The 16,517-nt window shown below is 40.5% G+C and overlaps 2 protein-coding genes across 2 annotated transcripts; both read left to right on the forward strand.

The window, feature by feature from the left end:
- Positions 1 to 877: 877 nt before the first annotated feature.
- Positions 878 to 7,908, forward strand: slc25a27 (solute carrier family 25 member 27). The gene is made up of 9 exons (XM_080454224.1): positions 878 to 1,092; positions 2,780 to 2,971; positions 3,377 to 3,461; positions 4,479 to 4,601; positions 4,783 to 4,895; positions 5,766 to 5,850; positions 5,949 to 6,041; positions 7,378 to 7,480; positions 7,662 to 7,908. The coding sequence occupies exons 1-9, from the start codon at positions 987 to 989 to the stop codon at positions 7,731 to 7,733; spliced, it is 972 nt and encodes a 323-aa protein (XP_080310350.1). The 5' UTR covers positions 878 to 986; the 3' UTR covers positions 7,734 to 7,908.
- A 1,513-nt stretch (positions 7,909 to 9,421) lies between these two features.
- On the forward strand, positions 9,422 to 11,457 carry ptrhd1 (peptidyl-tRNA hydrolase domain containing 1). Its single transcript, XM_080453091.1, has 2 exons — positions 9,422 to 9,712; positions 10,866 to 11,457. The coding sequence occupies exons 1-2, from the start codon at positions 9,503 to 9,505 to the stop codon at positions 11,034 to 11,036; spliced, it is 381 nt and encodes a 126-aa protein (XP_080309217.1). The 5' UTR covers positions 9,422 to 9,502; the 3' UTR covers positions 11,037 to 11,457.
- Positions 11,458 to 16,517: the final 5,060 nt, after the last annotated feature.

Here is a 16,517-nt window from a genome sequence, read left to right on the forward strand (position 1 = left end):
AGATGCGCACCTGTCAGAAGAAACAGAGGCGTTTTGCCTATTGACAGGGAGATCAGCCAATCAGTGTGAGAGACCGTGTGGACTAGCTCCAATCGGAACCTCCCCCTCCGCTGTATAGCTCCGATATGAGGTTCCACTGCGTCGGGTGGTGGCAGATTTCGACACCGGCAAATATTGGCCAATATGGCAGATTTTTACCTTTTCCCGCACATCGTATCCAAAAATAAAGTTCGTCCTTCCTGCTCTCAGATGTTTTACATTTTAGCGGTCAAGAACATCTAAGCAACGTATTTGAAACAAGCGTTTAAATCGCTCTTTTAGTCAGCCTGTGCCATGTTTTCCCAATGCAACCATAACGGGAGCAGTACTGCGCATGCGTACGGGGGGGGGGGGGTGACTGGCCACAAGCTGACTAAAAAAGCGATTAAAACGCTTGTTTCAACCCGTCGCTTAGATTTTCTTAACCGCTAAAATGTAAAACATTTGAGAGCAGGGGCGGCGACCTTTAGTTTTTGGATACGATGTGCAGAAAATGTAAGAATCAACAATATTGGCCAATATTCACCCGTGTCGCACTCTGCCGGCACCTGACGCTGTGGGATCTCATCTCGGAGCAATACAGCGGAGAGGTTCCAAACGGGGCTGTGACTATGAGAGATCATGTGGGCCAATCAACTGAATGAAAGGGAGGTGCGAATCATTCGTAAACACACTGTACTCTATGGATGATGGGACGTGTAGTTTTTGTTCCCGGTGTTCCAGGTTGACCCGGGGCATTACAGCAGTCTCTTAGAACTACACTTCAGTGGATTATGTAGCTACTAGGTCTGTGGAGTACAGTAAACACAAGAGCTGCTGCTGCACGCTATGGATTTGAACACATCGCTGTTGCTCTCCGTCTAGTCTTCGTTTGCGCGGCCACGTGTGGCTTTTCAGAGGCGTTGTTTGAAAATAATAACTTCACTCTTGAAGACTAGGACAAATAAATGGGTCAAGAGCAGGATGATGACGGGTCGGCTGTGAGGCTCTCACAGTGGCCGCGGCTCTCTAAGTTCGTCCTGTCAGCGTGTGCTGCAGCTGTAGCTGAAATTGGTAGAGTACGTTCTACTATCACGTGTGTTTGTGTAGTTGTGTGTACAGTATTTATTTTACATTGATTGAGCTAACCTCGCGTCACCAGACTTTCCACCTCGGACGGAGTATGTACTATGTATGATTGAGCAACTGACTTTGATTGGGCTTGGGCAGCGGGCTATATGCCTGAAGCCAACTAATGCAGGGGCAGTGGTGGAAAAACTACTCACATATTTAATTTAGGTAAAAGTATCAATACTGCAATGTAGAGATACGCAATACTAAAAAGTAAAAGTCCGGAATTCGAAATTTACTTGAGTAAAAGCACAAACGTATTGGTGTACTTGAAAATGTATAAAAATCTTTTGAAAATAGCAGATCTACAAGCTCACAATGCATCACGTTGCGCATTGTGAGCTTGTAGATTGGCTATTTTCAAATGGCCGAAATGTAGAGTTGAAGTAGTTGCTGTATATGTTTTGTGATAATAATAATCAAAATCTTCAAAGTAACTAGTAACTAAAGTTTTCAAATAATTATAGTGAGTAAACGTATATTTGCCTCTAAGATGTAGTGGTGGAGTAGAATTAAAAGTACTGAAAATTGGAAATATTCCAGTAACGTAAACTAAAAGTACCTCAAAATTGTACTTAAGTACAGTACTTAAGTACTTACTTAAGTAAATGTACTTGCTACTTTACACCACTGCAGAGGCACCTGCCAAGGTGCTCCAGACCGTCAAGGGTCCTTTCCAATCAAATCATCGCAATATGTACAGTATGTCCTCAAATGCAAACAGATTAATGTAACCAACTATTCAGGCAAATGATGAACAGAGATACAATCTAGCTTTTTAACCATAACATCCTAGCTGTTGACCATAATAACAGCTTTAGTATAACTATTCCCCCCCTAGTTCCTCCCACACGCACGGCATGCCCCTCACAAACTCGGCCAGGCCCACTCAGGCCCAGTTTCACTGTAACACTAAGTACACTTACAATATGCTTTGTACTGATTTTCTACTGTTTCTAATGTTAATCACCCTAGTAACTCAACCACTTCGGAGCTGCTTTTAGCCTTAGATGCATTTTCAATTTGTTTTGTTATCATAGAAGTGCAGGGATTGTTATAAATAAATGCTGGTTAGGCTTATCAGATATAATAGCAGTGTTAACAGCAAGCATTCCTGTATCTATTACAGAATAGTATTAACTTGGCATTGAAGACACAAACTGTATTGAAGATTCAAGATTTTGCTGTGCTATGACCCGTAATTTGAATACTAATGAAGTACTCAATTCAGTGACCTACGTTCAATAAAGAGAATGGCAGGTTGAAAAAAATCTGCAGGCCATACAGCGTATACAGCGTACCACGGTAGAACACACCACTGCTTTAAACCCTCGGCAACCTACTCTATATCTATTAATAATTGATGGAAGCAGTGTTATCTATGCGAGTTTCACTACAAGTGAACTAACTGACCTGAGAGGCCACGGTGGGATGGATTATGGGGGCGTAAAACATGGTTGCCCTCAATGCCCTGTGTCCTTCTGCAGGATGACCTGGGCATGACTATAATGTAACTGGGAGTTAACAACACATCCATAGCACCAACAGTACAGTGGGTATTAACAATAATAATAATAATCTGTGGCTGTTCATATGTGCACCTCTCTCTTATCTCTCATATCTATTCTAGTCACGTTTCCTCTGGATTTGACCAAGACCCGACTTCAGATCCAGGGGGAGACAGCGCTGCTTCGGCATGGAGGTTCTGCTGGCACTGTGCCCCCTTACCGTGGGATGCTGTGGACTGCAGTAGGCATCATCAAGGAGGAGGGACCCCTTAAACTATGGCAGGGGGTTACTCCAGCGATTTACAGGCACATAGGTGGGACAGGCTAACTTCAAGATTATAAGGGTAGAGTTTATCATTGGAAAATGTATTCCGTGATGGCTATATATGTTAAATAGGATGGGGCATATTAATCTAATCTAAATACCAGCCCTGAAGGGGCAACGTGTGTCTGAAATTCATTTGCAACAGCTCCGTGGGTGGAAATAAATGTTGTGGCAGTGACAAGCAATTTGTATTTGATATAATTTTAGATACATTTTATCTGTCTAACTAATCTCAAGACACAGTCCAGATGCAACTAGATAAATGCCTGTTAAGCAGGGTGTTCATGGTTGGACACATTATCCCTATTATTATCTTGTGTGGAAATTCTTATTTTTCACAGTTTCATTGACTCTATTGTGTTAAGTGTGTAAACTGAGTTCATGTGTTATCCAGTGTACTCAGGAGGACGAATGGTGGCGTATGAACACCTAAGGGAGTCTGTGCTTGGCCGGTCTGATGACAATAGTTTTCCTCTCTGGTGAGATTATTATTTAGCTTATTTGTGCACGCACGCACGCACGCACGCACGCACGCACGCACGCACGCACGCACGCACGCACGCACGCACGCACGCACGCACGCACGCACGCACACACACACACACACACACACACACACACACACACACACACACACACACACTGTATATACTTAATTACTTGCTTACTTACAGTATATCTGCTCAATAGTCTTGCATTTTTATTCTTTGGAGTGCTATTTCCACCAAATAGTGTTATTTTCCACCAAATATAACTTAAGTAGTCTTGGGAATCAACGGTTTCCAAGCCATGTCGTCCATAGGTCTGTTTCCGTTATGTGAGGCAGCTTGATGACGCAGTAATAATTGGATTACTTTCGCCGGGTACTGTTGATTCAGAACACAGTTTTATTTCATGGTATTGTTTTTAACTTACAGCAAGGTCAAAAAAGCAGTGTAATGCAGGATAAATCTGTCATGTCTACAACTAAACCTTTATAAGCTGAAATGGACAGGTGACATGTGAAACAAATGTTTTTAAATTATTATTTATAATTAGTTACAGTACATAACCGTTCCAGTGGAGCTGCTACATGGCTTAGATTGTTGTTGTACTGAGCAGCACCCAGGTGTGACTGAAGCAGGGTGTCGCTATAAATGAGCATTCATACTCAGGAAACATACCCTGCATAAATAAAGGTGTAAAAAAAAAAAAAAAGGGCCCAGGCAGCTGGCTAGCTGTCCGGGCACGCGTGTTGTGGGTTCGAATCCCGATCCCGACGACCTTTGCTGCGTCTCACTCCCCATCTCTCTCCATTTCCTGTCAGTGTACTGTATACTATCAAATAAATGCAGAAAAAGCCCCAAAAATATATATTTTTTTAAATCAACCAGTTTTGGAACGTTATCTTGGGGTGGAATGCAAGAATAGAAACGGTTCTGCTCGGAGTGATCAAATTGAAATGAAAATCTGTTTTCAAGCCTTGGTTATGATTATCCTTCATCCTTATCTTACAGGAAGGCTGTGATTGGAGGTATGCTGGCAGGGGCACTGGGACAGTTCCTTGCCAGTCCTACTGACCTGGTCAAGGTCCAGATGCTGATGGAAGGAAAACGTCGGCTTGAGGGCAAGCCTCCGCGGTGTGTGTGTGTGTGTGTGTGTGTTGTGTGTGTTGTGTGTGTAGTGTGTGTGGTGTGTGTGTGTGTGTCAGATTATTCTCTAAATGCAGTCTACAATAGCTAGCTTCATCCCCCAAATCTGAGACTAAAATGAACAACTCCTGTCTCTGCGTGGACTCTTGTGGTGTTGTTATTATTGCAGTGTCCACGGAGTGTACCACGCTTTCATAAAGATAGTCTCAGAGGGAGGGATTCGGGGCCTGTGGGCAGGATGGGTACCAAATGTCCAGAGAGCAGCACTGGTCAATCTAGGAGGTACTGTGTTACATCTACTGTTCATTTAAATACCACCTGTGAATGATGATGAGTCTGTGTATGTAAACTGGTCTTTTGTTTATAGGTGCTGTTAAGTGATATTTTTTGGTTAAAACAAAAGCTTTATTTGTCTAAGCTCTATATTCTGATAGTAATCATTCATTGCTATAGAGTTCAGTAACAGGAGTCTCCCTGTCTCTTCAGCTCTTTAGTAAACAGAAAAGACATGTACTGTATGTTCAACAGTTTTATCCAATCAGGAGATAGTTTTATCCAATCAGCTTCAATTATCTAGTGTTCCAGGTCCAATTTTGTCTGCTATTTTTCCTCCATCACTTTCAATTTCACTTGTTTATAATGTACGTATCCTGTATGAGTTCTCTCTCCTGATTGGATAAAATTGGTATCCCGACCTGAAAGAACTGAAGAGATCGGGAGACCCCTGTGACAGAACAAACACTATATAGCAATGATTACTGTCAGTATATACTATCGGTATTTGACACTTAGTTTACAAGAAAACTACACTTGCAGTACCGTAAATCCTGTTCATAATGTCTCACTTGAACTCTTTGCGTTTTCTAAGGAGGGCAATGCCAGGTGGTCAGTCATTTCAATGCATTTTGTAGGCTTTAGGTGCAAGCACAGCCTTTGTAGTGTGGGGCTTTTAGATTATTTGAGCTGTAGTTTGAGTACAATAATGTGGTGCACTCAGCCAACGCAGTGTTAAGACAGGGTTCCATCCATTCGCTTATGAAATCCACTGCTATGTCAAACTTCAAACCCATCAATTGCTTTGCCGATACATCTGAATATTTCTGCCCTCAGACTAGGGACCTTGGTCTTATTCTCGTATCGTTTTCTTTTCAGATCTCACAACATATGACACCGTCAAGCACTTTTTACTAAGGAATACCTCATTACAAGACAACAGCATTTGCCATGCCTTAGCAAGGCAAGTTTATGGATTACTCATGTCATGAATAGGAATTCAGCAATGTCTTGATTTTACAAAATAGTGATGAAACTGATAAAGGTTCTCTGCCCACCCAGTACATGTTCAGGTTTGGTTGCCGCCACCGTGGGAACTCCTGCTGATGTCGTCAAAACGAGGATCATGAATCAGCCAAGAGACAAAAGTGGCAGGTGAGACTAACCTATCATCCCACAAGGTGCCACAAAACGTTCAGAGTAGAAACAACACTCCAACTGAAGGAGCCAGGTTCACATTGTGTCTGTCTGCCTTGCTGATAGTCTCGCGTGGCCAGACTGCTGCCTCCCACAATTTTCAAATGTTTCCGGTCATACATTCTGGGACTCGGAAGCTCGGATCATGAATAAAATATAAAGCGGATGTGAAGCTTCCGCCCCACTTCCGTTTCGTCTTTACAGTCGCGCAAATTTATCCTAGTATAAATCAAAATCATCTAAGCATATTTAGCTTGATGCTAAGCAGAAATGGAAATTATAAAATAAAATGTAAAGATATTTTAAACTATATTTTCGGGAACGGAAGTGCCAGCTTCCTCTCTCGGATTTCGGGAGGTGTAGTTCCAGACTAGTATATAGCATTCGGAGATTGTGGAATAGTTGTCTGGCTACGCGAAACTACCCTGCTGAAGACAGTGAAAAGGGTTTTTGTCTGTATAAAAAGTAATCTATAGCAGCATAAAATCAAACAATACAAATCATACTGTGTACTGTATATACCATAATATTTACTGAATAAGATTTTACTGTTGCAGGAACATTTTCAGTATGAGAGTAAAATGAAAAGTTTAGTATGTTCAGTGCTGACACAGATGACCAGACTTGGTATGTTCAGTGCTCAGCAGGGACACTTTTAGGGTGCTCAGTCACCCCGAAATTGTATTTCAACACCCATGAAAAGAAAAACATTTAATAAAATAAAAACAAAGTCCCCCACTTATTTTGACAATATGGCTGCAAGTTTGGGGTTGACCACACACCTGTAAAATCTGTGTTACAGGCGTGATCAGCTGTATTTTCTATCAGTAGTTTAGTTTTGACATGCATAATGAAAAGCCCCTCTCATTTTCTCTCCTGTCTGTAATGGATCATTTCATAATATCCATAAACATTTCTCATCAGTGCAGTTTTGTTTTGAGACACTTTCATTTTGTAGCTCTCCCTAATGAGGCAGCAGGGGCTCAGGATGTGGCTATTGTCTGTATTATTGGTGTATGCTGTAATAATTACTGTTGTATTCATTGTTATCCAATGGCTTGTTTGGGTTGAGCCCGCCTAAAGGGCTGCTCCTAGAATCTCCCCTGTCTTTTTGAGTGAATAATATTGCCTGAAAAGAGTCCTGGTAGAGTTATTTGCCACATGCCACGTGCAAAATCATACAGTGTGTGCAGGCAGTATAATAATAATATTAATAATAATAAGATATTTTAAGGTTATCAAACTTCAGGCTTGTAAGGGTCTTTTCAGTCTTGTAAGCTTTTTACTTCCTCAGGGGCTTGCTGTACAAATCTTCTATTGACTGTTTGGTCCGGTCTGTTCGAGGGGAAGGGTTTTCTTCGCTCTACAAAGGATTTCTACCTACATGGATGAGAATGGTATTGCACACTCCCGTCTGTTAATGACCTTTCAATCACACACATCATTCTTGGATGTAGTTCTAGTAGGTATAGATGTAAAATATTTCCTGGAGCAAGTTTGTGTAATACTAATTCTCAATTGAATGGAAAACGAAGAATTGAGCTCTCACATCAGTGTACTCTTGTCATCCTTCTGCAGGCCCCCTGGTCCATGACATTCTGGCTTACATTTGAACAGATCAGAAAAGCAGTTGGCATCAACTCATTCTGATGCCTGCCTGGGCTGCCGAAGTGGGTCAACTCTGCCTTTGTGTCCAGTCCAACAAACAAAGTGCTGCTACTCTTCTCAGATAGTGTTCCATAGTCTGTTAATTGTGCCATAGTAATGAATTGTTGTACAGTACTTCACAATGAAGTCGGGCTTCAATGAAGCCCGACTTCATTGCGAAGTACTGTACAACAATTCATGCAGTGCTTCACACAGACATAATATGATCATAAACTCTTTATAGATACCAAAACTAACACACACACACCACGCACGCACGCACACACACACACACACACACACACACACACACACACACACACACACACACACACACACACCACACCACACCACACCACACCACACCACACCACACCACACCACACCACACACCTCACTCTGAAGGTCTGAAGCAGTCTTGGAGATATACAGCTTTGTACAGTAGTGTAGTTCGGAATGGTGATGGAGAGTGGCGAATTATTTATTCTGGACCAAACAATGCCATGATGAGAGCTTTGCAACAAAAAAAAAGTGTATTAATAGGGTTAGGGCTTCTATAAGAAAGAAAGAATTATTAGGCTATGCAAATGTTTCATCATACATTAGCTCAACATATGTGTTGTATGAGTGAGAAATAAATGCTGACATGAGTTATTGTAACCCACTCCATAACACACTGACACAGATTGGTTTGGATGCTCTCGTTTTTGTATCCAATGCTTTCTGAAACAAAGAACCACATTTATTTTAGATTATGTGGAGCCTCTGCATGTTTTGAAAGCTGCCACCAGAGGGCGACGGTTACTTTCTCTCCCACATAAAGGGGTACGCTTTTATAAACCGGAAGCAAAATAATTGTTGAGTTACTTTAGAAATATTCCATCGCCTGGGGGAACGGTCGTGCTATGATTGGCTGGTTGGTTGTCAGGCAAATGTTGATGATTGGCAGATGTTAACTGAAAATAAATGACGTTGATTAATATCAATCTATTGAAAGGGACAACATTGCTGTGGACACTGGACAGCTGCTACAGTCTGTAGCAGCAAATAGTCCAAACCACCAAACTGTAGCCTACAGAGATTCAACCTAGTCTACATAGAGATTGGTAGTTTGGACAATTTTCTTTGGGAGATGTATATTTGAGTTTATACACAGGCAGTGAGTGGTGTAAAGTCATTGCTTTTACTCCACTACATCTCAAAGGCAAATATTGTACTTTTACTGCATTGCAATTCAGATGTAATGTTCAGATAATTTATTAAAAACATACTTTACCACTTCAGCCCTATTTACATTTAGGCCATTTGAAAATAGAAAATACAAGCTAACAATGCCTCGATCGCAATGCGACGCATTGTGAGCTTAGATCAACAAAATATCGTTGTACATTTGAATTTTGAAAACTTGTGAAATGGGATATCCTGTATACTGAGTACTTTCTACTTTTGGTACTTTAAATACATTTTTAGATACCAGCTAGTACGTTTGTAATTTTACTCATACATTACGAGTTTTTCAACAGTACTTTACTTAAGAAACGTCTTTTTGTACTTTTCCCACCACTGGCTAAAACGTGTGTAAAGGCAAGCCACTGGTGAAGGGTGTAAATAAAGCGGTTGCCTAACAACTAACTCAACTGGCAAATCACTACGTGACCGCCCGTCCGGGCCATGGGATCAAAAAACCTCATTCATGGATTGTTGTAGTTCCTTTCCACGCATGTTCCCACGTCCATCCATAGACATATCTATGCGTCCATCGGCTGACTGAAATGGCAACACCGGGATCTGGAGCTCCTAGACGACTGGTCCAGTACGTCGTAGTCCGGTCAGATCTAGTCCACGCTCTGGGTTGGCCCCTGGGCGCGGTCATAACGCAAGCATGCCACGCTGCTACTGCAGCCATTCACCTGAATTATGGCGACAATGACACACAGGAGTACCTGGCAGACCTGGACAACATGCACAAAGTGGTTCTTGGGGTAAACAATGATCTAGCAAGTTCACTTTTATTATTTAAATCTGCAATCCAGAACACATTTTACTGAATATAACGTTATTTTAAATAATCTGATTCTGTGTACAATTACCCCTGAAACATGACTGTCATAAGCGTCATGTGAACACTAGTACACTAGTACAATATAACTAGCACATCTGCAGCAGGTTGGAGTTGGATGTGGTCTCCACTCTTCCAATGAGAAATGTATCTAGAGTCTAGACCCTGGTGTATAGGACACCTGCCGGTGGACAAGTAGTACTGCCCGAAGCCCATAAGAGCATCTGACCACGACTGTTGATTGATTGAATAACAGTTTGCAAATAGTACAGTTGTAAGATTATACAATGGTGCTAAAAGGATAACACAAAAAGCCCCAAGGTCTTGTTTCCATTGTAGTCCTGTGTATTCAATTCATCGAGACATTTAAAGAGAAACAATAATATACAAGACATCAACACTAGTAGCAATAAAAACGTAGAGTCACTACGTGACGTGTAGTAGGCTATGTCCTAAATAATGCAGTGGTTCCCAAGCTTTTTAATTTCAGAGTGTGTACAAATGGAACCTTATGGGGGGCCATAACTGTCAGGTTCCATTTGTACACACTCTGAGTTACAGACCTGTTAGGGTCCATTTGGAACCCCCTCAAAATATGAACCCTGAGGGTCCCTTGACCCCACTTTTAGAGCCACTGACTGTCCTAATGTGGATAAAGGCATTCCATTCTATTGTGTTCTACCAACTGTCTGATAACATTAGGCCTACGGATGCATCCGTTATTACACCTGCTGTTTAATCGATTATCATCCACAGATGAAATTACCTCAAACATCAACCGGGCTCAGGTTGTGTCGTGTCAGCTTGTATGTGTCAGGGTTTGTCAGATTGTAGCAATAATGAATAAGAAGATTTAATTGCTTTATTTAATACTTTGTCAACCCCATTGCAAAATTGCATTAATGGATGAAAGCAGGAGTACGCTATATGGTGTAAAGTAATTCAAGCAATACTGTTTAATCAAACAAATAAAGTTAGTTGTATGGAAATGACATGGTTACAATTCAAAGTAGTTTGAGTACGATATTGGCAATTACTAGACAGCCTAACCTAACCTTGTGTGTTTTGCTCCTCAGGCACCGGACCAGGCATCGCTTTCCACCTTATCAGAGACACTGGCAGAAAAGGGTATTGCCCATAAGCTTTGGATTGAACAACCTGAGAACATCCCCACCTGTCTGGCCCTGAAGCCTTATCTCAAAGAGACGGTCCACCCGCTGCTACGCAAGTTCAAACTCTTCAAATGACAGCAGCTCATCTGCCCATCACAGAGACAGCCCAACTACTGTATGCTCTACTCTATGCTGGAATAGAAATACTAGTATGCCTGCAGCATCAAATAACTTTAATGGAGAAGACGGCAGGGTCTCGCCACAGGGAAGGGATAATGTTGGATTGGGCCCTAATTTGAATGTGAAAATTGCATAACCCAGAACGCATTTGCATGGCCTGTCTTCTTTTAAGTGAGAGGCAATTCTCATTATTAAAAGAATGTCAGAGTGACTTGTACTGTATTAGTTAATTTAACTACTTGATCCTGGATCTAATGGAGCCTTATAGTGGACCCCACTGTCTGCAACAGTCAGTCTGGACTTTTAAATATGGTTCCCTTGGCTTGCCTCTTGTCACAGATCTGTGCACAAATGAATAAAGGATAAAGGAATTATATACAGCTGTGTGGTTATTGCCCTATGACTTTTTAGATGCATAAAGGTAAGTAAGGTAAGTAGCCATGTGGCCCATCAGGTCAGGATTTCTGTAGCATGAGGCGGCTTGATGTATCAAGTACATCCCCTGGCCATGATGTACAAGTACACCCCCTAGAAACTACGCTATGTCGCAGGTACTCACCCACAATCCTTGATGCTGAGTGCCCAGCAGGGAGGCTTTGGGTACCATTTACCTGTGTATATAGTCTTTGGTAGTACTCAGCCAGGGATTGAACCCCAATCTCAGGGCAGACATTCTTCTTTTTTTTCGTATTCAGTGACATGCAATTTACATCAAATTGAAAGAAATGTTATACATAAAAAATAAAACCACTTTAAATGGAAAACATTTATAAATAAGAAGTAAATAGACAAACAATAATATATATACAAAATAAAACTTGAGAGTGGGATCCATTTGACCCCATCAGCCAGAGATGACACCTTTTAGGTATAGAGACCCAACACACACAGCTCTACACACATGTAGACTCTGCATCCAGATATACCACTGATATCCATCTCTTTTTAAAGATTGGAAGCTTTAATTGTAACTGGGCTGTCATGTGTTCCATCTTATATATCTGCTTGACTTTTTGTAACCACTGGTCAATTGTAGGAGGGTTAGGCTTCATCCAATTAATAGTAATAATCTTTCTTGCAACCACCAACAGAATATGCATTATTTAGCACTGGTCATTAGTAAACAATTGTTCTTGTGTAATATCCAATAAAGTCGACAGTGGGTCCATGGGAATATGCATTTTGAAGATTTTGTCCAGTTCTACTTAGACGTTTTTCCCAGTATATCTGTATTTTCGGGCAGTCCCCAAATACTGTATATGAGTATGGTTGCATACTCATATACTCGTCAGTGTCCAGCCGGGACCAGCTAACTCCATTTTCATTTTTTTAAATTTTTTTTCATAAATCAACGCTATTGAACCCCCTCTACATCTGTGTAATTCTTTTTTAAATAATAACATATGAAAAGTATTAAAAAGCGCCTCTGACGAAAACTCCTAACTCCATTGGACCCTCAAACTGTCCGTCAAAAACAAACAACTCCCCCCTCCTCTCAGGCTCTCAGAGAAGCTCTGCTCTGTATGAGGCAGACAGGGAGAAGATTTTTCAATGCTTTTGGGAGAACATAAACTGGGAAGAGAAGAGAACGTATGTGCAAGGTTTGATAGATTTCACCCCAGTAAAGAGGAGAAGGGTGTCTTCACAAAGGTCATCTGCTCGTGTTTTCTTTTTAAATGTTAATGGACAGAGAATGAGTGTGTGCAGGAGTTTGTTTCAAACATCTCCAAGAGCTCAAGGAGATCATGCCAAAAGACTTTCACAGCTTTTATGACAATCTAAAGCACTAAGAAACATCCACCACACACACACGCAACACAACACAACACACAACAGTGTGATAATAAAATGTTGATAGGTATATGATAGGTAAATTCAACTGTGGTTGTTATTGTTAGTGCAGTAGGCTACAGATTTGATAGGCTACAGATTCTATTTTTCATGAATGTATTTTGTATTTATATGCCATTTATTTATTGTTGGTGTGCCATGATTACTTTTGTTAAATACATGATTGAGTATTGAGGCAGAATTGTTTGTTGCACTCAACTGTAGAAGAACAACAGTAACAGTTAGATCCATGGTTGTTTACAATGCATGTTAAAATAAGTTGTTTAAGTACAGAATTCAGCATGATCTATACTTAGTATATGAGGATGGCGCTCACCATAAATAGCTGATCTCCAAGCTCACAATGCGTTGTGATGTGTTGTGAGCTTTGAGATCCATTGCCAGCTGTTCTTATCAATGATGGACAAAACCTCCTAACTCCACTTGCGCTGGATTTGTGTTTGGACAAAACTCCTAACTCCACTTGAGCTTGATTTGGGTAAAGTGGTGATAATATAATGACACATGCAAGTATCTGATAATATATAAAGTCACAATACCAAGTTTGATGAGGCAGTATTGCTTTGTTTGAAAAATATAAGGTTTTCTTCATTTTCTGAAAATTTTATATTTTGTTTTTCATTTCCTGAACAATTACCATTTTGGATTTAGCTGGTTCCGGCCGAACAGCAGAGATATATATATATAATTTTTTTTTTACAAAGATTTGAATATTCCCATTGAACATATAATTGTAATTAACCCACTTTCTGCCAACCTTTTATATGCACCCACATGGATGGAATAAACTCTGTTTCCTACAATAGGCATGTCAGGGCAGACATTCTAACCAAATTTTCATTGCTGATTAGGTAGCATGAAAATACAGGCAATGAGCCAAAGTTTACCCTAAAAAACTAACAAGAATTGCAATGCAAGTTCAGTGGCACTTTATACACAGGTGGCGCAAGTTGCACATTCAACTCTCATGGCATATTCAAATCTCTAGCTCTGCTAATCCACAACGGTTGCCATTATTTGAGTGAGCACCAGTTGCATATCATTTCTAAACTGTATTTGAATTAAAACTATAAAAACCTGATTAAAATACAGTGTTCCATATTACAATGGGCAAAATGAAATTAAAACAAAATAACCCTCTACTACGCCAACAGTAATAGTAATAGTGAACAAACATCTGACTAAAATAAAAAATAAAAATCTTCATTTTATCAAATCCTCAGAATTGCTATCATCTGATGGGTGTGTGTGATGTTATTTGACAGACAACAGATGAGCAGGGAAGGTGCTGCAGGGGAGAAGAGCTGGCTTGTTTTGAAACAATGGCTTGTTATCATAATGGATAGGGCTGTGTATCATACAATGCAGCTTTAAATTAGATAATTGGATAATTGCTCCATGCTTGTGTGCAGTTATTCAGCACAATGTTTTCCTCCACAATAATAGGGGACTTGATGTATCAGTCACCAGATGTACTGTGTAGGCAGACATTATAATGTTAGGCGTTAATTATCTGCTTTTTAATTATAATCATTGATATTCATAGAGAAACGTGCTATTTTCACATCTTAAGAACTATTATACACTGTATGCAGTATATTCTGATTCAGATATACACTGTATATCTTATACGTAAAAGCACTATACCTATTGTTGCTACTGCCTTGGATATTTGTAGTATATGTATATAAAAATGTATGCACTGTGTATATTCTGGTCACATTTTGTACATTCTACTATATAGACATTGTCAGGCCTATTATAGTAGTTGAAGCTAAAATTGTATAGATGTTTAACCCCTACAAACAATTATATAAATCCATTTCACTCAGCCTTTATCTTTTTCTCACAAGAGCCCCACATCAAGTGACCCTTTTCAACATAGATAAGTGCTCCTCTATTGAGTTAAATTAACACTGAGTATTTTACTGTGTAGAGTGAGTATTGCTCTATTAAAGAGCCTCGTTAGATAAAACCAGGTGGTCTTGATCCAGCAGTCATAGTTCCAATCGTTTCATTGCAGAGTGAATACGATCAACAACCCAACTGTACATACAGCCTGTATACCTTAAATACCTAGCAATTGTGTTGTGCATAACCACGTTCCAATTCAGCATTGCAACACTGGATAGATAGATAGATAGATAGATAGATAGATAGATAGATAGATAGATAGATAGATAGATAGATAGATAGATAGATAGATAGATAGATAGATAGATAGATAGATAGATAGATAGATAGATAGATAGATAGATAGATAGATACTGTAGATGTGTGTACATTACAGTCAGTGCTTCATAATTGTCTCACCGTTTCACGTCATAAAACAAATAATAATAATTATCAGCGCAATGCCAATCAAAAAAGTGTCCATTCGGTCAGTGCAAAAGTGTGAGAAGTGAAAGTGCTTACAGCGAAAAACAGCACAAAGAACCCCACCCTAGGAATGTCATTAGAGGTCAGAGTCTTTGAAACATCTATTTATTCCAGGTTAAGTTATGGTTGACCTGGCCAAGCGACCATTGTTGGTCTCATTGTAGATCTTCTTCATAGACAGTGATTTATGACAGCATTCCGGCTCTGTGTTGCCTACAAGGGCCTGTGGCACGTTTGCATCTGAGCAATCCATCTTGTGTGTCTATTTTTGTTTTTGTCCATTTTTTGTAAAAACTTATTTTTTAATTTTTCCTGCTTTCACATTTCTTTTTAAATTATATTTATTATTTATTTTCTATTACATTCCACTGTCTATACCACATTTTAAATCATGTCTATATGTTTGTTTGTCAGGTACATTTCTTTATTCCACTGCATTTGTTACAGATTTTTTGTCTTTATCTTTTGAAAAGGAAAATGTGACAGTAATAACAATATGGGGGGAGGGGTGGGGAAAGGGAGAAAATGAAAAAATGTCTGACTGACTTCATGTCTACACTGTGAACCTAATAAAGATATTTGTTAAAAAAAAAAAAAAAGTAAAACAGTACGAGTACAGTCAAACACTTTGTCTAAAAGAATAACACCAAAAAAGTCCTTGCGGTCTTGTTTCCATTGGGGTCCTAACATGCCTGCTCCTCCCCTTGCTGTGAAGTGCCTCAGCGTTGTCAGACCAGTCCAACGAGCAGTTCAGGTGCACTCCTAGAAATTTGTAGCTGTCCACAAACTCCACCACCTCCCCATATGGTGCTGGGCACCGGGGGTACTCTCTTGGTCGTGCAGAAATCCACCACCATCTAAGTCATCATGCTAGGTCTTGCTAGCATGGAGCCGGAGGCGGTTCGCCTCGCTCCACTGCACAAAGTCCCTCACCACACCGTCATGTTCAGCAGTGTTGTCGCCTGAGATATGGCTGACCACCGCTGTGTCATCTGAGAACTTCTGTAGGTGGCAGGTCTTGAAGTTGAAATCAGATGTGTAGAGGGGGGACAGGAAGGGTGACAGCACTGTGCCCTGGGGGGCACCCATGTTGCTCACCAGCACCTCTGACTGAGAACCCTGCAGTCTCACATACTGCGATCTGCCTGAGAGGTCGTCTGAGATCCATGCCACCAAGACGTGGTCCACCCCCATCAACGCAAGCTT

This window comes from Gymnoscopelus braueri (genome assembly GCF_963280865.1).
Source record: "Gymnoscopelus braueri genome assembly, chromosome: 16".
Lineage (NCBI taxonomy): Eukaryota > Metazoa > Chordata > Actinopteri > Myctophiformes > Myctophidae > Gymnoscopelus > Gymnoscopelus braueri.

Excerpts from the sequence above, each read along its gene's own strand:
- slc25a27 (XM_080454224.1), top strand. The coding sequence starts at position 987 with ATGGGTCAAGAGCAGGATGATGACGGGTCGGCTGTGAGGCTCTCACAG. Across the intron at positions 1,093-2,779 it reads TGCAGCTGTAGCTGAAATTG|TCACGTTTCCTCTGGATTTG; the intron begins GTAGAGTACGTT and ends TATCTATTCTAG. Across the intron at positions 3,462-4,478 it reads GACAATAGTTTTCCTCTCTG|GAAGGCTGTGATTGGAGGTA; the intron begins GTGAGATTATTA and ends CTTATCTTACAG.
- ptrhd1 (XM_080453091.1), top strand. The coding sequence starts at position 9,503 with ATGGCAACACCGGGATCTGGAGCTCCTAGACGACTGGTCCAGTACGTC. Across the intron at positions 9,713-10,865 it reads TGCACAAAGTGGTTCTTGGG|GCACCGGACCAGGCATCGCT; the intron begins GTAAACAATGAT and ends TTTGCTCCTCAG.